Source organism: Chlorocebus sabaeus, chromosome 14 (assembly GCF_047675955.1).
Source record: "Chlorocebus sabaeus isolate Y175 chromosome 14, mChlSab1.0.hap1, whole genome shotgun sequence".
Lineage (NCBI taxonomy): Eukaryota > Metazoa > Chordata > Mammalia > Primates > Cercopithecidae > Chlorocebus > Chlorocebus sabaeus.
In genome coordinates, this window is record NC_132917.1 from 92,966,843 (window position 1) to 92,991,755 (window position 24,913).

General features: G+C 46.5%; 1 protein-coding gene across 3 annotated transcripts in view; it reads right to left on the minus strand.

The window, feature by feature from the left end:
• Positions 1-5,004: 5,004 nt before the first annotated feature.
• The window catches only part of FBLN7 (fibulin 7), a 48,262-nt gene continuing 28,353 nt past the window's right edge, over positions 5,005-24,913 (minus strand). For 2 of the 3 annotated variants that reach the window (XM_008008386.3, XM_008008385.3), the window contains 5 exons: positions 17,247-17,372; positions 11,167-11,304; positions 10,106-10,243; positions 7,899-8,037; positions 5,005-6,089 (listed from right to left, as the gene is read on the minus strand). In XM_008008386.3, the coding sequence (XP_008006577.2) occupies positions 5,717-6,089; positions 7,899-8,037; positions 10,106-10,243; positions 11,167-11,304; positions 17,247-17,372 (914 nt within the window). In that variant the 3' untranslated portion in view covers positions 5,005-5,716. Of the gene's footprint in view, positions 6,090-6,131; positions 6,235-7,898; positions 8,038-10,105; positions 10,244-11,166; positions 11,305-17,246; positions 17,373-24,913 lie in introns of those variants that run through there. The other variant, XM_073023157.1, reaches the window with a different exon arrangement.

Here is a 24,913-nt window from a genome sequence, read left to right on the forward strand (position 1 = left end):
TGCCACCACACCCAGCTAATTTTTGTATTTTTAGTAGAGATGGAGTTTCACCATGTTGGCCAGGCTGGTCTCAAACTCCTGAGCTCAGGTGATCCACCTGCCTTGGCCTCCCAAAGAGCTGGGATTACAGGTGTGACCCACTGCACCCAACCCTATGCCATTTTTCTATCAGGGACTTGAGCATCCATGGATTTCGGTATCCATGGGGGGTCCTGGAACCCATCCTCTGCAGATACCAAGGGATGACTCTAATTACATATATTACATATACATTTACTATATACTGACAAACCCCTTTCACTGCTTTTGTTTTTGTAGCTCTCATCCCTCTTTGACATTACATTTTTTCATTTACACATCTATTATCTATCCCCTTGCTGAAATGTAAGCTCCATGAAGTCAGTGTCCTCGGCAATCTTATCCATTGTAACTTCAGCAAGTAGAACAGCGCATGGAACACTGTAGAAATTCAGGAATATTCATGCAGCTCATAAACACTTGGAGATTTTCATACATACAAGCTAAGAGTCATAACAGTTTATCCTTCCATCCCTGCAGTAAGAGCTTGGTAAAGCTGAGGCAGCGGTTGGTGGAAAGTGAACGACCCATTTGAGTCTGACTTCCTCATGTCTCTCCTTGGGCACATGCTCAGACTCCCAATAAACACATCAAGTTTACTGTGACTCTGCAGTGGTATTTGGTTGTTGGCTTATTTTCCTTTTGGTTTGGTAGTGTTGTAGGAATAATAATTTTTTAAAAGTGATTTTTAAAACCCATCCAGAATCCTAGCTAACTTTCTACTGCTCAAGTGCCCGTGATCTATTCAGCTTTCCTCTTGTCTCTTCCTGGTGGCAGCTGACTGATACCCAGACACCCAAGTCAGGCAGGTGGGCTCACTGTAGAACACCCCTCCACTCAGGCCTCTCTGTCCTTCCAAAGGAGGGTTTGGTGGGTGGGGCAGATGGAAGAACCGGAGGTGTCACTGGGGCCTTCTTTGATTCAGGAACAAGAATGCTCATACACTGCTGTTGGGGGTGGAAAGTAACGTAATTCTTACAGAGGAAAATTGGTCCTAAAGATACAAAGGCAAAAATACCAAAAGACATATGCATACTGCTGCAATATTTTTAATAGCAAAGGGCGAGAAACAACCCAAATGTCAATTGGGAGTGACTGGTTGAATAAACAATGGTATGCTGTCATAATGGAGCATTTTATAATGGAAAACATACTATATGTTCTATGGAGTGATAGCCAATATTTTAAGCAAAATAGAAGGGTCCAGGAAAGTGTGAAATAGCATGCTGTCATTTATCATTTGTTTATGTTGCTTAAATGGAAGGATAAAAGGGGAAAATTTGGTTACAGCAGAAGGAGGAAGGGAATTGGTCAGAAGATAAACTCTGAATACATTTTGTTTTGTAGATTTGACTTTGGAACCATGTTAATAGTTTATATACTTATAGAACAAAGTTAAAATTAAAAAGCAATCTCTAAAAATTTCAGGAAAATGAAGGAGGTATAATCAGTAAATCCTGATTCTAGTTTGGAGCATGCCACAGAGAGGGGAACCATTCCAAGTAACTTTACAACAGCAAGTTGACTGTCTGTCCCTAATAGCATAAATGTTGAGGACACAAGAATCGAAGAAAAAAACAATTTTAACTGTTTTTAGTTATCACATTTGTGTGTTAAGCTTGGCATTGTTCTTATAATAATTTTTTAAAATATGTAGTTATTTTGGTGATGTTTAGAAGGAGGTTTTCAGAATGAGAGGAGGAGAACAGATAGAGGATCAACGAAGTTGCATTAAAAATGAAAACAAGGCCAGGCGTGGTGGCTACGCCTGTAATCCCAGCACTTTGGGAGACTGAGGCGGGCAGACCACTTGAGGACAGGAGTTTAAGACCAGCCTAGCCAACATGGCAAAACCCTGTCTCTACTAAAAATACAAAAATTAGCTGGGTGTGGTGGTGCATGCCTGTAATCCCAGCTACTCAGGAGACTGAGGTGTGAGAATCGCTTGAACCCGGGAGGTAGAGGTTGCAGTGAGCCAAGACTGTGCCACTGCACTCCAGCCTGGGCAACAGAGCTAGACTCTGTCTCAAAAATAAAATAAAATAAAATAAAAACACTATGAAAAATAAAAATTTGCTGGGTGTAATGGCATGGACCTGTAGTCCCAGCTACTCAGAGGCTGAGGTGGAAGGATTGCTTGAGTCCAGGACTTTGAGGTTGCAGTGAGCTATGATTGTACCACTGCACTCCACCCTGAGTGACACAGAGAGACCCTGTCCCTATGCCAATTCTCCCCTTAACACAACAAAAAACCCACAGTAGTCCTGAATTAAATTGGAAGTATCGGCATGAACTCATGTAGTGTTTTATCTTAAAAAAATACTAATAATACATATTTTCTAGCTCTAGCCACTAAAGCCAAGAAACGATGATGTAACCACTACCAATGAGCACTCTGAGCACCCAGATCTTGATATCTAATTACCATTCCCCACTAGAAAGAACGAGGGATTGTTGAGGGAAAACAGCTGATTTCAGGGCTGGGGCAGAAAATATACAAGATGAAAATCTTATCATACAAGATAATTAGGAAACTATTAAAGACTACTAGGGTCATGTCAAAAGGAATCAGCCACCTTGAAGCAGTTCCCAAGAACCAAAGATAGAACAATTGGAGCAAAAACAAAGACAGTAACTGTAATTACTATTAATACAGATGATAACACACATGATAACATCAGGTATGTTTCAACCATGAGTTCATAATGTACGCAAAGAAGAAAACAACTCTCACAGGGCATATTGGAAAGATGCCTGTGAACCACCTCATTTTGAAAACTGAAAAATAAAGGGAGGAAAGCCAAGAATCAATCCTACTTTTCTCATACAACCAAATCTCGGGGTAACCAAATAACTGATGAGAGTAAGTTTCTCCTTATAAAGTAGGTCAGCTAATAAACAAAGAAAAAATCAATAGCACTAGAATATTAATTGCAACCACTACAGAAGTAATGGATCTGTGCAATCAGTGGGTGCTAACCTCCTACTAGAAGGATCTGTCACCACCAATGAAGTAGTCTTGCCAAAATAAACCTAACTAGAATCTAACTCTCTAGATTTGTAAGAAATAGAGATGCACTCAGAAAGACTCATACTATGAGAAATTCTACAATATAAATGACCTAATATTTTGTCTTCCAACAAACCTTCAGATTATTCCAATATATGCTGAAGTGTAAATTCCACTGCTACAGATTTAAAAAAGATTTAAAAGGCGTATCAAAAAATTACAGTGCATAGACCTACTGCAAGTAAACAAAAAAATATAAGCCACTCAGAGAAATGTCAACAATGGCCGAATATTTAAAGGTATTAAGGAATTAATGTTTTAGATGTGAATGGTATTTTGGTTATCCTTTTTTTTAAAGTTATCTTTTAGAGATACATTCTAAAATATTTTCAGAGGAAATGATAGGATTGGATCTACTTCAACATCATCATGAGGTGGGGTGATAGTAAATAAAACAAGTTGGCCATGTGTTCACTGTCGAAGCCACTGATTCAGGCATGGAGTTCATTATACTATTCTCTCTACTTTTGCATATGTTTGCAACTTTGCATGATAAAAAGTCTTGAAGCCCCTCCCTCAAATAATATGAAACTATATTACCTGGAAAGGGGTACAAATGAATACTGGTTAACTACTAGCTACTCTTAGTATGGAGTGGAGCTCTGAAAGGACAAAAGAAAAGTTGATTCCATAGAGGAGAGTAGGGAGAGAGCAGATAGAGAACAAGACACTCTACAGGGAGAAGTGCCCAGCCATCATCCACAAGAGACCCATCATCCACATCATCCACAAGAAGTGCCCAGCCATCATTGTCCGCAGCCATCATCCACATCCTAAGCAGTCAGCCAATTATACTTTGGTGCTGTGGGGACCGGGGCTGGGTGCATGATTTCATCAGCGGGAAGCAGGTTTGATGATGACAGATCTTGGTGATAGAAATCGTTGCTTCAAACCGGGCTATCTGACATCAAAGTCATATCATTACTAGTTTAGAGGCTACCTGCTCCAGAGACTCCCCAAACACTCCTCACCTTCTGGGATGTGAGAGGCTTGTCCCCCTGAACTACCCCTGTCCCTAGCCCACAGCTGTGACATCTCCCATTCAGGAACCTGGCCAGACCCTTGGACTCTTCCGCCTGGTGTTGTACACATGGGACTGGGGGCTGTGCAAGCTTCTGGTCCAGCATAGCTACATTTAGAAACGGAAGTCTGTGGATAATGTTTCAACGAAGTCTTGTGACAGTAGTTTGGAGGTCCTTTTTCTGTTGTTAGAGATAGCAGCTGAGCGCATGGGAGAAGAAAAATTTCCAAAGCAACTCTTGACTGGGTCTCAATCTTTGTTCAAAAAATAGTACAAGAATAAACCATCTTAGAAACCATCTTGAGGTAGGGCTTGCTCATTGAACTAGTGACACACTTCTGGCTCCATCTCATACCAGGGCAAATACAAAGAAGATTTAAATAAAATACGTGTGACGAAATCTCACCAGCAGCTTGACATGTAATTAGATAATGACACTTTCTTACAGATTCTCTACCTCTTAAGTTTTAGCTTGAATGATCTTCCCCACCCTACCCTACACCCCTCCCTACCCCACCCCACTCAGCTCTGGCCAGTGTTTTCTCTCTTTGGTCACCTGGAGGGCGTCACCCTGTAGTGAATTCATCAGAAACAAAAGGCCATGGAATCCATGACAATTCAAGCATTTTCCTAAACTCTCCACGGCCAGGTATTGTCCTTACCCATCTCCCATGTGGTCAAAACAAATTTATATTGTGGAACAGTCCCAAACATCACCTCTGTGTTCTCTGACTCATTTATTCCAGTGTATCCAACCCAGACAGGAAGAGAGCCAGCCATCCCCTCCTAGAAGGAAGTGGGCTGTCTCATGCTCAGGGAGAAGTCAGGCGGGCAGGAAGGAGCAATTGCTTTTATTTTTCCAGTTATATTACCAGGTTATGTATTTGAGATATGATTTCTCAAAAGGGAAGTAACTCAGGCAGAATCCATGCTTTTAACAATGGGTCCTTGGTCTAGAAGGATCTGCGTGGGGGGTTTAAGGCCCTCCTGTGGCTCTCTGATGAGAAGGCAGGCAGGCATGTCACAGAGGAAAAGGCAGGTAAGAACAACGTGCTGTGGGTCACGGGAGGAGACTCCACTTCTTATGCTACATAGGCAGAGGCATGACTAGGCCCCCCGCACGACTAGAACGGCCTCATTCATAGCAAGCCTGGCTATAAAAATGCAGAAGGGCTGATAGTCATCCCACACACATTGCCAGCTTTTCTCTCCCCAGCCGTTCAAACTCACAAGGCCATTTGCACAGCATTTTGGAAAGCCCCCATCCCCTGAATGAAAAAGGTTTAAGAAAGTTAGTGCATAATCTAAGGGAAGGGCCTCAAAGCAGAAAAAAAAAAAAAAAAAAATGTGATGGCAGCAGGTTGAGTTTTGTGGCTGCTCTTCTGTGCTATTCCATGGGACACCGTGCAACGCCGGCCTAGAAGCCTGGGTGCACTGGCGAGAGGGCGGGAGCAGGCGGGAGGGTCCGCGCAGTCAGGGCCCGAAGCTGAGCCTTCGGGGAAGAGAAATGAGGTCAGATCTCCACACCCCGGTGCTCCTGTGTACCCTCAGAAGTCATAGGGGGACACAAAAATGGTGACCTTGGACACGTGGTTGGCCTGGAAGGAGCGGTCCAGGTATTCCGACATGTCGACGTCCACCTCCAGCGTCTGAGGCCCCGCCAGGGTCTGCACGAGGATGAGCTCCCCAGTCTGCCGGTCTGAGCGCTGCATCACAAAGTGGCCGCGGCTGTTGCCACCCACGATCCCAAAGCGCAGGCTGTTGGGCCCAGCTCGGCCGGGGGCAGAGGCGGTGGCCATGCGGAAGAGCGTGATGGGCGTCTTCAGGTTGGAAGGCAGAGAGAGGTAATGGAAGGAGATGGTCTTGGGCAGATGGCGGCAGGGCCTGCTGTCCATAGGGCAGGGGTTCCGCTCACACTGGCTGGAGCAGAGAGGCAAAATGGGGGCAGTCAGCCTTGGGGAGTCTCATGAGGGGCTGCTCTGACCCGGCTGCCCACCTGCCCTGTTGCAGAGGTCACCTAGATGGCCTTTCCCAGCGACGCGTCCTTCACCCAGGAGCTATGGAGCTGCAGGCGAGTGAATGTAGCTGGTGTCAGGCATGGCAAAGGAAGCGCTGCTGCTTCTGTTCCTGCTCATTGGTGCTCCCTGCCCACCTGTGTACGTGTGTATGTGTGTACATATATATTTATTTATGCTATTATCATTTTTACAGAAAAATGAAGCCTGGGAATATTAAATAACGATGGCAATGCTGATATTCAAACCAGGTGCCCTTTCTCCATGGGCTGCGACCTCCCTCAGTAATGGTAGAACCTCAGCAGTTAGTCAGCAACATCGTGTAATGCGGTGCTTCCCACACGGTATATGGTGAACTTCCTAAACACAGCAGCATGTATTTTATTTATTTATTTATTTATTTATTTTAGACAGAGTCTCACTCTGTCGCCCAGGCTGGAGCGTGGTGGCATGATCTCGGCTCTCTGCAACCACCGCCTCCCAGGTTCAAGTGATTCTCCCACCTCAGCCTCCTGGGTAGCTGGGATTACAGATGCCCGCCACCACGCCCAGCTAATTTTTGTATTTTTAGTAGAGACGGGGTTTTACCATGCTGGCCAGGCTGGTCTCGAACTCCCGATCTCAAGTGATCTACCCGCCTCGGCCTCCCAAAGTGCTGGAAATACAGGCGTAAGCCACCGCGCCTGGCCATCACGTGTATTCTGAAAGCAGGAAGCCCTGTTTTCCTTAATCATTTGGAAACAGGCTCTTGTGGAAATGCTTTTGATATTTCTCTATCTTGTTAAACATGAAAGACAAACGCAATCTAGCATATTTGGTGATTCTGTAGCATCATGATTATGTAGGTCAAATATCACATCCAGCTGTTGGTCGAATGCCCCGGAGGCCATAACAGACAGGTTCCCCATCCCTTCACCAAGTGACTCCATGAGGAAGGTTCTGATGTCTTCTCTCTCTCTCCAAACTGCCATGCTTCAGTCCCACTAACTTTCTTGCTGCTTCTAATCTGCTTTAACTCAACAGCAATTCAAATAATTAAGTTACCTTCTATGGCTGTTACTTCATTTTAAAGACAATGCTAGGGCTCTTGTGATCTCTTTTTGAGAGGAAAATGTATGTGCTTTGTGATAGTTGTAGTTATTCCCCTTAAAGGTCCATCTCTCAACTTAAAAAAAAAAAAAAAAGCTCTACTTGCTGTTTAAGAGTTGCAGTTACTAGATGTAGAATCGTCCAGTACTATTGGAAAAGCAGAGCGATATAATGCAGGTTGCATGGGATATGCAGGGTAACTCAAGGGAGTCTACAGTTCCTGGCTCTGTGAATGCTTTTACCTCCCAAATCCATGTGATCTATACCTGTCTCCTGGGCTGCTATGGGTTTATCAGGGTAATGTCACCAACAGTTTCTTCCCTCCAGTGGCCTGCCCTGGCTTTGCCATTCTGGGGTGGCAGCAACCCCATCATCCTCTATGTAGCAGGAGAGCACTTAGTACATTAGTCCCATGGGGAATGGGGTTCTTATTTCTCCAGAGCAGCAACGCATTAAATGCAACCACTGAGGGGAAACGGCAATTCAGAGAAGCCAGCCTCCCAGCCTCCGGCCTCTCATCTTTCTATGGCATAACTATACTGTCTCCCAAGGACCTCTAGGAGGCATCCAGCCCAGCCACACTTGGAGGCCTGGGTGAGGGTGTGCACGCCCTGGAGATACTCACAATGGAGACGTCTTCACGTAGCTCACATTGCCGCTGCCCTCGGGGCACTCAGGGCTGACACACTGGAAGCTTCCACCGGTGTTGATGCACGTGGTCCCCTGGGGGCACACCGGCTGCAGGCCCACGCATTCATCCACATCTGAGATATGGGACATACAACGGGTGAGCGTCTCCCTGACCTTCCCTCCATTGCAGACAGAACCACAGGAGATGCCCTGCAGGCCCTGCAACGTGGTGCTCCCTGCTCCCGGCACTTATTCCTAAAGCAGAAAGCCTGCCTTCCTGGACTGTGTGGAATCAAGGCCCTGAGGAAATGCCAGGGAGCGCCCCTCCCTGGGATCGTGTCCTCCTTCCCTGGGGCATGACAGGTGGCAGGGGTGGTGGAAAGCACCAGGTGAGTGTTACTGGTCACAACATTTCTCTCAGACCTGCCTGCTTCTCAGCCCAAATGCCCCATTACCCTCCATGGCTGCTATTTTTCATCTATATATACACACATATATTTTTTTAAATTTTTTTTACATTATAATCTTCCAGAAAGTCTCCCTCCCCAGCCTCACCCCATGCCGAATGCAGACACCTCAATATCATGATTTGTATGCGTTCTCTGCTCCCTTTGCAGACATCCAGAGAGTCTCCCCAGCTGGAGGCCATCCTTCCCAACCCCGAGCAACCCTAGGTGGCCCTTCGTGAGCACTGTGGGAGGGAGGGAGGTAGTGTGGGTGGCTATCTGGATGCCTTCTCCTGCTCCAGCCCCAGGTCACCCGCTCCTCAGAGCCCTGCAGCAGGGCCCCAAGGGGATGTCACCGGGGAGCCACCCCTCCCCTCACTTTCCCACGTCAGCCCATGGAGGAGCCCTCTGCCCCTCTCTTCTCCCATTCTCCCTTGGTGGGTCAGAGCTGTTGCCTGGAGCCAGTGGGGCTCCCCTCTGTGTCCTGTTTCCATGGGGGGAGTCCAGCTGAGGAGGTGGGCCTGTTCACCCTCCTGGTGTGAGGTGTGCCTGCAGGAGCAGAGCCAGTCCTCCCCCCGAAAGGCCCACTGCAGCACGGTGGTTTGAGGGTCAAGGGTCAGGATGATGCCGCTTGGGCTTCAGGCCTGAGATGTGTGCTCTGACTCAGCTCATGTGGAGATTCAGCATGTTTGCATCAACTGGCATCTGTATGTTCCCTAAGTGGAGGTGGGGAAACCCAGGAGGCTTCCTGTTAGGCACCCAGGGTCCCTGGGACTTGTCCTGTAGTGACGATGGTGACTGCTGCCAGGGTTCTCAGCCTCTCTGTTCTACAACCAATCCACTCTGCACACATCCTTCTTGCCCTCTTAGGTGCCTCCCACCCCTGCTGCAGACTTTCCTTGCCAACTTAAGATGCTCTTTCCCACTCTGCCAGGAATCAGCCTCAGAAACCTCAACCCGGTCCTCCAGGAAGCCACTGCTGATGGACAGGGTTCAGCACTGGGGTGCAACCTGAGCCAGTTATTTTCCATCTGCACCCCTGCCCCCCAACCCACTCTCTGCCCTCCCTGAGAGGCGGACTGGTTTTCAGCTGGGGTTGGCAAATGATAGTGACCCAGCCTGAGGAGTCCTGACCTGCCCGGATGTGGTTCTGATGGTGGCTGTGTCCTTGATGGCCACAATCTATCAGGTGCTGGTAAGCCCCCTCACTTCCTGTACCCCTCAAGCCAGGGGTAGTGATGCCCCCGACTCTTGTCCCTCCCTGGGTGCTCCGCCTCCCTTGTCCTCAGCTACCATCAAACAAGGCTGGTGCCGTAGACATAAGTGCCTGTAAGGTGCTGCCCCTTTCAGAGGTGGACTTACAGGGGGTCACACAGGGTCATGGAGCCTCATGGGTTCCTCCAGATTACATGACATGGGTGACCACCTGGCCACTCTGCCTTTAGGTCCAGCCCTAGCTGAAGGCATTGTTGAGTGGGTGGAAGTGACCAGACCTTGAACAAAAAAAAAAACCCAGTTACTGGAATAAAGTTGGAAAAGACTACTTGCCAGGATGGTTAAGGAATTCATTTTCCTATTTATGTAGATGATGATGTGGCCTGACCTTTGAGAAGCCCTTTGGTTGGTGGCTTTTTCAAAATCGAATGTATCTGAAACTGTGACTCTCCTAACCACCTCACTCCCGATTGTGAGGTCCTGAGGGTTCACCACAGCAGCAGGTGGCCGGGTGCAGGCGGCACTCTGTAGCCTCACTCACCCTCACAGCTCTTCCCGTCGGCCAGGGTTAGGTATCCGCTGGGGCAGGTGCAACGGTAAGAACCGGGGGTGTTCACGCAGGTGTGCATGCAGAGCCGGGGGCGCCCCTCCTGCCCGTAGAGCTCACACTCGTTCACATCTGCGGACAGAAGCGCTGTGACTCCACGAGCCATGTAGCAGGTGTTGCCTGCTGTGACCCAGAACAGTCATGCCTCAATTCCTGGAAGCAATGGCAGCTGCAGTTAAGTGGCTGGGCCTCCGGCAGCCGCCATGCCCTACCCCCAGCAAAGCACTCGCAAGAGGAGCAGGTGTACTTCCCTTTCTCCTAAGCCGAGGGCCCAGAGAGCTAAAAGGAGGAGTGAGAGGGAGTTCACGTGCTAGGCCCTAGAAGGGCATCTCTGTCTTAGGCTGAAGACACCTGGGGAGACTCTGCAGAGGCTGGCAAATCAAGCCTATTCCCTGAAAGCAGGGATGGGTTAACAGCCCCGTGTTAACTCTCTTTATCTTTGGGAATGGAGTAAGAGGGCCTCCTTTCTGCTGCTGTAAAATGAGGCCATTAGCACCAACTGACCAGATCTCAGATTTGAACTCCTGCTTTGCGTTGTTTGGGGAGAGAACTCTGGTAATCAGGAGAGCCCAGCAAAACTGAGCCGTCAGGAAAGCTAAGCCCAGAGAGGACCAAGGAATGAGTCCCACACCCCTACCCAGCTCCGGGCCCTCTCTACCAACACAACGACTTAAGTTCCTCCTTGCCACCCGTAGATGTGATTCCAGCCAGGACGGAGGGGATGGAGGGTCTCAAGCCTCTCCTGAACCAAGCGCGTGTGGCTTGGGCATAGGCTGGACCAGATTCTGAGGTGGGGCGAGCTCTGATTTCTATGAATTAGCAGCCTTCTAACAATCGTTAGGTCAGTACTTACCTATAATGCAAAGTGGCCAGGCCTTCTGAGACCGCGCCCAGGAAGCCACCCGTGCCGGCAGGAGGACGGTGGGTGAGAGCCCCTTCCCCGCCCCATGTCCTCCCGCTGCTGTCCCCAGTGTCCTGGCGGAGCCCGCGCCTACCCTCGCAGACGCTGTCGCCGGCGGCGCCGCTCAGGTGGAATCCGGCCTCGCAGCTGCAGTGCTGAGCCCGCTCCACCTGCGCACAGCGCGGCGCGCGGCTGAAGGCAGAGTCGCCGGCCACGCTGCCCTCGGGGGCGGCTGCGGGGAGAAGACACGCTCAGTGCCGGGCCCTGGCGCACCTGCCGTGGGCCCAACCTTGGGTAGGGGCCGGGAGCAGAACCAAGACGGAGGTACAGCCCCTTCTCAAAGAGCTTACTCTGGAGTAGGGAAAGGAAAGACAAGTAATTAACCACAAACCCAGACGACCCGTCCAGGGCCCACCCAAAGGGAACGCAGGACAGGAAGCGCACTCGAATAGAATGGTGCATGAAAATGCAGGTTACAGCTAGGGCAAGTCCACGTTTTCACTTAAAAATACTTGAATACCCCAAAATTCTAACAGTGATCACGAGTTTAAAACCGTGGGCCACTATTTTTTGTTTGTGTGTGTGTGTATTTTTTGTTTATTTTATTATTTTTAATTTTAGGTTTGAAGACCTTCAACATGTGAAGGTTACATAGATAAATACGTGTCACAGGGGATTGTATACATCACCCAGGTGTTAAGCCTAGGACCCAATAGTTACCTTTTCTGCTCCTCTCCCTCCTCCCCTACCCCTCAAGTAGACCCCCGTGTCTGTTGTTTCCTTCTTTGTGTTCATAAGTTCTTATCATTTAGCTCCCACTTATTAAGTGAGAACATGCAGTGTTTGGTTTTCTGTTCCTACGTTAGTTTGCTAAGGATGGTAGCCTCCAGCTCCATCCATGTTTCCACAAAAGACATGATCTCGTTCTTTTTTGTGGCTGCATAATATTCCATGGTGTATATGTACCACATTTTCTTTCTTTCTTTTTTTTTTTTTTTTTTTTTTTTTTTTGAGGTGGAGTCTCCCTGTGTTGCCCAGGCTGGAGTGCAGTGGTGGGATCTCGGCTCACTGCAAGCTCCGCCTCCAGGGTTCACGCCATTCTCCTGCCTCAGCCTCCAGAGTAGCTGGGATTACAGGCACCCGACACCATGCCCGGCTAATTTTTTTATATGTTTTTTAGTAGAGACGGGGTTTCACCGTGTTAGCCGGGATCATCTCGATCTCCTGACCTTGTGATCCGCCCGTCTCGGACTCCCAAAGTGCTGGAATTACAGGCGTGAGCCACCGCACCTGGCTCCATGTACCACATTTTCTTTATCCAGTCTGTTATTGAGGAGCATTTAGGTTGGTTCCATGTCTTTGCTATTTACTGCAATGAATATTCGAGTGCATGTGTCTTTATGGTAGAATGTTTAATGTTGTTCTGGGTATATACCCAGTAACAGGATTGCTGGGTCATGTGGTAGTTTTGCTTTTAGCTCTTTGAGGAATCACCATACTGCTTTCCACAATGGTTGAACTAATTTACACTCCCACCAACAGTGTATAAGGGTTTCCTTTTCTCCACAACCTCTCCAGGATCTGTTACTTTTTGACTGTTTAATAATAGCCATTCTGACTGGTGAGAGATGGTATCTCACACCAGATAGTTTTGATTTACATCTCTTTAATCATCAGCGATATGAAGCTTTTTTTCATATGTTTGTTGGCTGGATGTAGGTTTTCTTTTGAGAGGTGTCTGTTCATGTACGTTGCTCACTTTTTACTGGGGTGGTTTGTTTTCTCTTGTAAATTTAAGTTCCTTATAGATGCTGGATATTAGACCTTTGTCAGATGCAGAGTTTGCAAATATTTTCTCCCATTCTGTGGGTTGTCTGTTTACTCTTTGATAGTTTCTTTTGCTGTGCAGAAGCTCTTAAGTTTAATTAGATTCCATTTGTCAATTTTTGCTTTTGTTGCAATTGCTTTTGGTATCTTTGTCATGAAATCTTTTCCTATTCCTCTGTTAGGACGGTATTGCCTACGTTGTCTTCCAGGGTTTTGGTAGTTTTTGGTTTTACATTTAACTCTTTAATCCATTTTGAGTTGATTTTTGTCTATGGTGTAAGAAGTAGTTCAGCTTCAGCCTTCTGTATATGGCTAGCTAGTTATCCCAGCACCATTTATTGAATAGGAGTCTTTTCCCCATTCTTGTTTTTGTCAGCTTTGTCAAAGATCAGATGGTCATAGATGTGTGGCCTTATTTCTGTGCTCTCTATTCTGTTCCATTGGTCTATGTGCCTGTTTTTGTACCAGTACCATGCTGTTTTGGTCACTGTAGCCTTGCAGTATAGTTTGAAGTTGGGTAATGTGATTCCTTTAGCTTTGTTCTTTTTGCTTAGAATTGCCTTGGGTATTTGGGATCTTTTTGGGTTCCATATGCAAGTTAAAATAATTTTTTCTAGTTCTGTGAAGAATGTCTTTGGTAGTTTGATAGGAATAGCATTGAATCTATAAATTGTTTTGGGCAGTGTAGCCATTTTAATGATACTGATTATTTGTATCCATAAGCATGGAATGTTTTTTCATTTGTCTTCTCTGATATTTTTGAGCCATGTTTTGTAATTCTCATTGTAGAGATCTTTCACCTCCCTAGTTAGCTATATTCCTAGGTATTTTAGTTTTGTGTGTGTGGCAATTATGAATAGGATTGTCTTTCTGATTTGGCTCTCAGTTTGGTTGTTGGTGGTGTACAGGAATGCTAGTGATTTTTCTACATTGATTTTGTATCCTGAAACTTTGCTGAAGTTTTTATCAGCTGAAGGAACTTTTGGGCCGGCACTATGGGATTTTCTAGATATAGAATCATGTCATCTGCAAACAGAGATAGTTTGACTTCCTTTCTTCCTATTTGGATGCCTTTATTTCTTTCTCTTGCCTGATTGCTCTGGCCAGGACTTCCAATACTCTTCCAATACTACGCTGAATAGAAGTGGTGAGAGAGGGCATCCCTGTCTTGTGCCAATTTTCAAGGGGAATGCTTCCAGCTTTTGCCCATTCAGTATGATGTTGGCTGTGAGTTTGTCATAGATGGCTCTTATTATTTTGAGGTCTATTCCTTCAATATGTAGTTTGTTGAGAGTTTTTAACATGAAGGGATGTTGAATTTCATCAAAAGCCTTTTTGTATCTATTGAGATAATCATGTGGTTTTGCTTTTAGTTCTGTTTATGTGATGAATCACATTTATTGATATTTATATGTTGAATCAACCTTGTATCCTGGGGAGGAAGCCTACTTGATCATGGTGGATTAGCTTTTTGATGTGCTGCTGGATTTGGTTTGCAAGTATTTTGTTGAGGAGTTTTGTATCAATGTTCATCAAGGATGTTGGCCTGCAGTTTTCTTTTTTTGTTGTGTCTCTGCTAGGTTTTGGTATAGAGATAACTCTGGCCTCATAGAATGAGTTGGGGAGAAGTCCCTCCTCCTCAATTTTTTGGAATAGTTTCTATAGGAACGGTACCAGCTCTTCTTTGTACATCTGGTAGAATTCGGCTGTGAATCCATCAGGTCCTGGGCTTTTTTTGGTTGGTAGACTATTTATGACTAATTCAATTTCAGAACTCGTTATTGGTCTGTTCATGGACCACTATTTTTTGTTCCTGGTTTTGTTTGTTTCTTTTCTTTTCTTTTCTTTTTTGTATTTCTTCTACTTTTCTAAAGTGTTCACATATTTTATTTTTACCAAGAACATAAATTTCTCCTTCCTTCCTTCCTTCCTTCCTTCCTTCCTTCCCTCCCTCCCTCCCTCCCTCCTTCCTTCTTCCTTCCTTCCTTCCTTCCTTCCTTCCTTCCTTCCTTCCTTCCTTCAGTCTGGCTGTGTCACCCAACCTGGAGTGCAGCGGCACAATCTCGGCTCACTGCAACCTCTGTCTCCCGGGTTCAAGCGATTCTCCTGCCTCGGCCTTTGAGTAGCTGGGATTACAGGCGCGTGTCACCACACCCTGCTTTTTTTTTTTTTTTTTTTTTTTTTTTTTTTTTAAAGTAGAGATGGGGTTTCACCACGTTGGCCAGGCTGGTCTCAAACTCCTAACCTCAAATGATCCACCCACCTCAGCCTCCCAAAGTGCTGGGATTACAGGAATGAGTCAACGTGCTTGGCCAAATTATATTTCTAATCAGGAAAAAATGTTATTTTTCTGAAAGTTTTTCCAGGATTGGTGGGAATCAAACACAAGTGGACAAATCCTGCATGATTCTACTTAGATGAGGTCCCTCGAGCAGTCAGACTCACACAGACAGAAAGAAGAATGAATGGTGATTACCAGGGGCTGTGGGGAGGGCAATGGGGAGTTGTCCCATCACGGGTACAGAAGCTCAGTTTTGCAAGACAAAAAGAATTCCGGAGCTGGATGGTGGTGATGGCTGCACGACAATGTGAATGTGATTAATGCCACTGAGCTGTACAGTTACAAACGATTAAACTGGTACATTTTATGTTATATATATTTTATCATAATAAAAAATAGGGTGAATGGATTTTTAAAAAAGGAACTGGAGGGATGCTGAAAGGCATGGGCCAGCTGATGGGAAGGAAGGTGTCAGGCTGGGGGACAAAGTGAGCAAGAGCCTAGGTGTGTGATGGCTGTTCATGGAGACTATGAGGATAGGAGCTGGCTTTGGCTGTGCCTGCTTGCTTCCCCTCCTGCCCATTCCTGGGGAAGATTCTGGTCATGGGGACACTTTATAACAGGCCCCCCTGGACCTGAGCAACAATTGTCTAAAGATGCTTGGGCAGGCATGGTGGCTCACGCCTGTAATCCCAGCACTTTGGAAGGGCAAGGCAGGCAGATCACTTGAAGTCAGGAGTTCGAGACCAGCCTGGCCACCATGGTGAAACACCATCTCTACTGAAAATACAAAAATTAGCCAGGAGTGGTGGCAGACACCTGTAATCCCAGCTGCTCGGAAGGCTGAGGCAGGAGAATCACTTGAACCCAGGAGGCGGAGGTTGCAGTGAGCTAGCTGAGATGGTGCTACTGCATTCTAGCCTGGACAACAGAGTAAGACTCCATCTCAAAAAAAAAAAAAAAAAAAAAAATTCCCACAGTGGGAGGAAACCCTAAAGAGTGGGGTTTCGAACATTCAGTGACCAGGACTGGCGTATTTAGGGTGAAAGGGAACCTATTTCTTTTTCCCTCTTGTTTGTAAACAAGGGGAGGAGCCGTGAGGTATCTAAGAAGGCCCTGTCTCTGACCTCAGTTTCCATAGAAAGCAGTCCCAGGGACAGGAGCTATAAGGGGCCACTGAGCTCGGGGGGACAGCCTCATTCTGAGAAAGCGCCCAGCCAGCTGACTCAGCTGAACTGAATCAAGGCACATGAAGCAGCAAATCTCTTGGCACACTATTTAAACCTGACCTTGGGCTGGGTCCAGTGCCAGGATCACAAGTATTGATAAAGCTCTTGTCCACTGGACACTACACTGGCCCCAATGTCCCTTCCCCCCACAAATATTTCATACAGCAATAAAGACAAACAGACATCACACATCAGATTTTTTGGCGAAGGAATAGGACATCTTTGGGGCTGAATGAGATCTTGGTTGCAGCATGGTGCGGGAACCCCTGTCCATCCTCCACAGATTCCTTATCTTTGGATTTTCTTGCCATATGCAAAACCTGGCACCACGTGACTTCTTAGATCTTCTGGGTCAAGATAGGTTGAGACTCAAGATGTGAATAATCATCTCAAAACCAGTCAAATGTATAGTTATCCAGCTCTCAAAATACTTGGACCTGCATCAATAGCTGCTAATTTTGCAGGATGTGATGGGAACACTGGAAAGAAAAAGTGGTTCTGCTGGTAGAAGAAACGCTGACCAAGCAAAGGTGGCAGCAGTGAAACTTCTTGGGCCACATTCCCAGTCTAGGGGATTTTTAGGTTGGGAGTCAGTTCTTGCACTCGTGTTTTCTACTATAAGAAGGATCAGAACTCTGGTTGCATCAAAGAGCTAAGCTCTGTCAAGTGACCACCTTAGAAAACCAGAGGGATCGATGGATGTGAAACAGAGAGGAAAAGCTCCATCTTTGAGAGGGGGACCGAGCTCCCTACATGTCCGCATTCGGTGAGCTATGCCTAGGGTCCTCCTCTCCCCACAGCAGGATGTCCTCACCGAATCCCACGGTGGCTACGTACCAGTCTGGGCCTGATGCTGACAGCGGTTCCCGGTCCTTCCTGGAGGACAAATGCATCTGTACTGGTTGACTCCTTCTACACACGTACCACCATTTTGACAAGGCTGGCTGGAGCATTCACTGATATCTAGGAAGATAAATAATTTTCAAATATAAGGATGTGAGTTCTAGGTCTAAAACAAATACAATTTAAAAAAACCAATGAAGGGGTAACTTCCTTTACATTGTAGGATAACTCTCACTTTCTACCTGACGCCACCCACTCCTTCCACCCTCTGCACCTGCAAGAGCTGCCAGGGGGCCGATGGGGCTGATATGCAGCCGTGTTGCATCTCCATTCAGCAGGCCCTGCACCCAGGCACACACTGTCCACCTGAGGCTCTGCGTGCAGGAGCTGGCCTACGACCTGGCCATACTCCGCCCACAGGCACCATTTTCTAATTCGCAAAGGTGCAGTGTAGACAGCTGTAGCCAGACAGAGGTGGCATCTGCATTGCCTTTGAGTCAGGCCCTGCAACCCACGAACCCTTTGCTCCATCAGCCAGCACCTGGGAGAAACACTTTTAAACAGGAACAAAATTCAGTGCAGTTATAAAGGGGAGGGCTGGCCCACTGGAATGTCCAGGGTTGGGGAAAACGAATTCTCCGAATTCCCACCCAGAAGCCTGCATCAATACTGTGGACCTGCATCAATAGCTGCTAATTTTGCAGGATGTGATGGGAACACTGGAAAGAAAAGGTGGTTCTGCTGGCAGAAGAAATGCTGACCAAGCAAAGGTGGCAACAGTGAAACTTCTTGGGCCACATTCCCAATCTAGGGGATTTTTAGGTTGGGAGTCAGGTAAGAGTTTTTTGACATTTCTTTAACATTGGTAAAGGGAGATGTTCCTTGCTCATCTACACAGCATTTCTGTGGAAAAGGTCTTTGGAGAGAGAGACTGTTATTTTAAAAAGCTCAAAAGACTTTTCTTCTCTGAGTGGTAGGCTTACAGGCGATTTTTCTTTGCTCTTTTATAATTTTTTGTATTCTTTCCTTTTCCCATAATAATCACATATACATTTTTTAATTAGAAAAAAATGATTCTTTTAAAACCTAGAGGCCACATGTTAGCTGGGCATGGTGGTAGACGCCTGTAATCCCAGCTACTTGGGAGGCTGAGGCAGGAGAATCGCTTGAAGCCGGGAGGCGGAGGTTGCAGTGAACCGAGTTCGCGCCACTGCACTCCAGCCTGGGTGACAGAATGAGACTCTGTCTCAAAAACAAGACAAACCAACCAACCAAACAAACAAAACCCCATCGGCCACATGTGCTTGTTATGAATTCCCTAAGCCCAGTTTTAGTGCACAGAAATAGGCCATTTCCATCAGAGAGAGGCTTGTCAGTTCACTGACTTGACCATATCATCTTCAGAAAGACAACGGAAAACACTTCCTTGTTGGCATAAACGCAGCCTTTCCCGCATGTCTATCAAGAGGAAGAAACAGGTGCTTGGCTCCTAATGAGAACGACAGGCTTGTTTTGGGTGGAATGGGAAGGACTTAGGCTTTCCTTAAGCCTCCTGGAGTTTGGGATATCATTAGACTCTCACACAGTTTCTATTTGTTGCAAAAAGACAGACTGCCCGAATGCCGCTCATCCCTACAGAAGGAGTCATTTCAGCTTCTCAGTAACCTCAGCCTGGTTGCACTGTCCCTCGTACAGCCTGTTTGCAGATGACCAGTTTCTAGGAATGTGTCTGAAATGACTACACAAATGCTTGGGGTTGCTTAGGGCTCGGGGTTGCTGTTTCTTTCCATTGTTCAGCTCCATCATTACCCACCAACATAGTCTGGAGGTGGGCAGATCACGAGGCCGTGAAGTGAGCAGAGAGCCAGAAAATGTGAACACCAGTATCTTGTAGCTTGGCCCCAGTAGGGCCAGTGCTGTGGTCTCTCCTTTGCTGCCCGCCGGAAGAAGGCACTGAGCCTGACCTGTACCTGAACCGTGTGGATGGGGGTTGGGGATCATCGGCGCAGCAGAGAAACGCACAGGTGGCCCAGGACCGTGCACTCTGTCTGCCTCTCTGGATCCGCCCAGCATATTCATTTCTAGACAGGCTGCATTCAGACTGTCTTTATCTCTTATCATGATATGCAGTCAGAGGCATCCAATGGCCTGATGTCCAGCCCGGCACCCCCTGTGTGTCCTGATTGAAGTACAGTTGTCATCACACCCATGTGTGTCCCAGGCTGTGGCATTCAGTCAAGTGCATGGCAGGGGCTGGCAAGCCACAGCCCAGATGATAATCCTGCTTTCATCTGCTGTTTCGTGAGCACTTACTGTTTGCATGAAGCCTAGCTAAGGATCTTATATGTGTGACCGAACTTTTTGCTTTTATTTCTAATTCCTTCCTGACTTTTTTCTTTTATTTCTAATTCCTTCCTGGGTTCTGTCAACTCATTTCTAGTCTTCCATTTTTCCAGTCACCTCATTTTTTAGTGTTTTGTCATTTTTATCTAAACTGTTCTTTCCTTGCTTTTATCCTTTAAACATTTCTTTTGCCTGTGATACTCTAGGTTATAGTTTTTATCTGTTTTATGGGCATGCCTTTCCGGCATTTCTTTATTGCCTATAGAAATTTTACTGTTTTTTCTTATAATAGCTTCGATGGGATTTGTCAAGAATCCTTTCCATTACTCATAATTAAGTGAAATAAGTTTTCGCATATAGTTTTGCTAACTTCATGACTCTGAAATTCTCACTTCTGTTGTTTTTCCAATGTGAGCAAACACAGGGCCTCACGCTGTCTCAGCTTTGCCTCCTTCACACTTTTGTCTGGACGACCATCTCTTTCATTTGGACCTACTTTCCTTGTTGCGCCCAGTTTGGACTCTCCTCCCCTTAAAGTCTCCTTAATATTAAGACTTTGCCCTGGAAAATTTTGGAGGTTCCTATGGGGGCAGGCTATCCCAGAAACTGAAACTTCCTATTGAAAAGATGAACTTAGGGCCAGGTGCGGTGGCTCGCACCTGTAATCCCAGCATTTTGGGAGGTTGAGGCGGGTGGATCACTTGAGCTCAGGAGTTCAAGACCAGCCTGGCCAGCATGGCAAAACCTCATCTCTACTAAAAATACAAAAAATTAGCCAGGCATGGTGGTGGGCACCTGTAGTCCCAGCTAGTTGGGAGGCTGAGGCAGGAGAATCGCTTGAACCCAGGAGGCAGAGGTTGCATGAGCCAAGATGGCGCCACTGCACTCCAGCCTGGGCGACAGAGTGAGACTCCGCCTCAAAAAAAAAAAAAAAGAAAAAGAAAAAGTGAATTCTATACCTGAGAAAACTGACCCAGAAAGGCTGGCACTGAGACAGATCCTAATCAAATGACTGAATGTTAAAGAAAAAAATAAATATTTTGGGGGTGTTCAGGCAAAAAGACCAATATAATAGCACAACAGCATCAGTTTAAAACAGATGACACAGGGTGACATATTTAAGATACTCAAGAATAGAAAAATGTGAGATAGGTGTTTTATAGCCAATGAAACTAACAACCAGTAAAAAAGCTGCACACTTTTTGAAAGTGGGAAAACTCAGGAAATTGCTCTAACTAGACAGACATCAGAATGAGGATGTCAGTGACACTCGCTGAGGCAGAAGAGACGTTATCAACCAATTCTAAGTTATAAAACTGATTTGGACCCTGATTCAAAGAAAGTGTTAAAAAGTGTGAGACAATTGGGGGAATTTTTACTCTAATTAGATATTGATGATATTAAGGAATTTGCTGTGTTAATCACTGGATTTTAGGTACATAAGTTCATTCTACTATTCTCTGTAGTTTGGTGTGTTTGAAGCTTTCCATAGTGAAAAAATATTTTAAGATGCTTAACTTGGCATTATTTGTAATTATGAAAACCTGGAAACGGCCGGGCGCGGTGGCTCAAGCCTGTAATCCCAGCACTTTGGGAGGCTGAGACGGGCGGATCACGAGGTCAGGAGATCAAGACCATCCTGGCTAACACGGTGAAACCCCATCTCTACTAAAAAATGCAAAAAACTAGCCGGACGAGGTGGCAGGCACCTGTAGTCCCAGCTAATGTAGTCCCAGCTACTTGGGAGGCTGAGGCAGGAGAATGGTGTAAACCCGGGAGGCGGAGCTTGCAGTGAGCCGAGATACAGCCACTGCACTCCAGCCTGGGCAACAGAGCGAGACTCCATCTCAGAAAAAAAAAAAAAAGAAAGAAAACCTGGAAACAATAGAGAGGTCATTCAATAAGGCCTAGAATAGCCCTTACGAGGAAGTGTTTCCTAATCATAAAGAGTTAGGTTTAGAAAGAAGAGGTAATGGAGAGTTGCTCACGTTAATATGAAAGGTAATGGAGAATTGCTTGTGTTAATATCTATACACAGATGATACTAAATATGTGCGACTTGGATGTATGTGCTTAGATAAAAGACTAGAAGGAAATTCATCTTTTTTCATTCATTTAATCATTTAGTAAATCATCCAGCCAGTCAGTTACTCGGTAACTATTTATTGAGTGGCTACTATATATTTAAAAGGCAGCTCTTTCTACCCAAATCCTTTTTTTAAAGGTCTCAGGGGAAAGGCCTCATGATACAGAAGATAAGATGGACTGAAGCTCTGCTCCCTTCTCACTGCAAAATGCCCTTCCAAACACTCCATCCAGTGCCACTGGCCCTGCTTTCCTCAGCCTCCCCAAAGTCTGCCTCTCCGGGCCCTTCATGTCTCCTTTCGCCCTCCTCCTTCTCCATTTGGCTTCTCGGTGCCCTGCAGATCTCTGCCTGAGTCACATTTCTGTCTCCACCCTCTCCTTGCAGGTCCTCCTACCACTGCCCATGGGATTTCAGTACTATCTTATGCTAATAACTCCCAACTGGGTATCTCCAACCCTTCTGCTGCCTTGAGCTCCAGACGATGTCTACCCATCTAGGGTGGAATGAATGGATATCCACTAGGGTGTCTGTCGCACAGCCATTTTAACTTAATATGTCCAAAATGGAATTCTGATCCATGACCCACACACGAGTTGCTTAAAAACAAACCACATCCATCACTCAGTCTTCATTATCTCTGTAAATGATACCCTGCATGCCGTCATCCAAGCCTGAGTCTGGGAACCTTGATTTCTCCTCCTGGCTCACAACAGCAAATTCCATCAGTTCTGTCTCTAAAAATACCTAGAATCTCTGCTGCCACAATCCCCTGGACTTCTACAATAGCCACCTATGTGTCTTCCCAGCTTCCATTCTTATCATCTCCAATGCATTCTCTATGCAGCAGCGACACTTGTCTTAACCCTATTTATTTGGCTTAGAACTAAAATCCCATCACCTGCACCGCCCATGACTACAGTGCTGGCCTGCACATCTCTCCACCTCGCCTGGCTCACTCTCAGCTCATATAATCTCCAGCAACAAGGTTCTATAATTTGGTTTTTCATTTCCTCAAATGTGCCAAATTCTTCCCTTCCCTGGGGGTCTTTGCTCATGCTCCTTCCTTTTCTTTTCTTTTTTTTTTTTTTACTTTTGAGACAGGGTCTCACTCTCTCACCCAGGCTGGAGTGCAGTGGCATGATCTCGACTCACTGCATTCTCGACTCACTGCCCCCCGGGGTTCAAGTGATTCTCCCGGCTCAGCCTCCAGAGTAGCTGGGATTACAGGCACGTGCCACCACACCCGGCTAATTTTTGTATTTTTAGTACAGACGAGGTTTTGCCAAGTTGGCCAGGCTGGTCTCAAACTCCTGACTTCAGCTGATCCAGTCACCTTTTCTTTTCTTTACTGTTTTTTTAATTTGTTTTTTGTTTTTTTGAGATGGAGTTTTGTTCTTGTCACCCAGGCTGGAGTGCAATGGCGCAATCTCAGCTCACCGCAATCTCCGCCTCCCAGGTTCAAGCGATTCTCCGGCTTCAGCCTCCCGAGTAGCTGAGATTACAGGCGCCCGCCACCACGCCCAGATCACTTTTTGTATTTTTAGTAGAGACGGGGTTTCACCATGTTGGCCAGGCTGGTCTCAAACCCCTGACCTCACGTGATCCACCCTCCTCAGCCTCCCAAAGTGCTGGGATTACAGGTGTGAGCCACCGTGCCTGGCCCCTCCTTCCTTTTCTTAAAACAGTGTCTGCCTTGTGCTGTCCAACTACCTGCTCTTTGCCTGGCTAGATCCCATTCCTCTTTTCATCTCAGTGTCATTGTCCCCTGCTCAGAGGCCCTCAACTGCTCCTTGCCCCATGCTGTTGACTCTGTCCCTTGTTAGGTCATATGTGGCCCTCACCACAAACGTCAGCTCGCTTCCCTTGGTGTGTGGCTACCTGCTTTGCTTTGCCTCCTCTTAGCCTGTGCACCCCAGAGGCCGGCGTGGTGTCTGTGGGATTCGGCATTGGGTCCCTGGCATCTGGCACAGTGCTTTGTGCATGGCTGGTTCTCAGTAAAACTTGGCTGAATAAAATAATGAAGGTTAAAAATAAAGGATGGGGATGACTGACAAAGATTCCTTTTCACCAGCCTGATTATAAGTGACAACGGTATTTATATCTCTTAAATTTGTTTCTTTGGTTACCCACATTGTCAAAGGCACAAGATCTTCAGCTATGGTTCCCAGTTCAGAAAGCTTTACATCTTAAAAACATGGCCTTCAGAGAAAGAAGGAGGAAACAATGAAAATAATGGAGAAATGGAGAAAGCCAAGTGGCTGTTTTCCACTTTGGAGTTCTGGAGTCCACCTCTGCCTGCTGTTTTGTTTTTTTTCTCCCGAGACAGAGTCTTGCTGTATTGCCCAGGCTGCAGTGCAGTGGTGTGATTTCGGCTCACTGCAACTTCTGCCTCCCGGGTTCAAGCAATTCTTCTGCCTCAACCTCCCAAGTAGCTGGAATTACAGGTGCCCACGACCATGCCTAGCTAATTTTTGTATTTTTTAGTTGAGATGGGATTTCGCCATGTTGGCCAGGCTGGTCTTGAACTCCTGACCTCAGGTGATCCGCCTGCCTCGGCCTCACAGAGTGCTGGGATTACAGGTGTGAGCCACTGCTCCTGGCCTGCCTGCTGTTTTTTAATGGTGTGATTGTGTAATTTCCTTCCCTGCCAAGTTGGGTTCATCACTGTCTTTCCAAGTAGCTGACTAGGGTTGGAGTGAGGGACAATTATGACAGCACTGCCAAATTTGTCACTGGCACTGATATTTTGGGCCTTGAAATGAATTCTCTGTAATTAAGAAGATTATGCCCCCACTGTGGTCATAACACATGGTGACCACACGACTGGTGGTTTGGAACATGCAGTGGGTGTGCTCAGTGGTTGCTGGTAAGTTTCTAGGTTCGGTCACTAGACTGTTGAATTCCAGCCTGTGTCCCGTCCACACCCTTAATACTGTCACAATTGGTCATCAAACAGCAGTCAGGAGCACTATTTCTCCCTCCTGGCAGGTTTGGCTGGCACCACTTTGAGGCTCTTGCTGGAGACAACATCCATGAATCACATCAATTCCTACTGAGAACAGAAGTGTCGGCGCAGGCACCGTCTACTCACTTAGGAGGGGCCGTGGCCAGTAGCTGCTGGAGCAGCTTGATTGCAACACATGAGTATTTTTGTCCAATCACCACCATGGGGTCAATGCCCAGGCCCCATCTATGCTTCAGGAGAAGAAAAATCTCCATCTAAGATCTCATC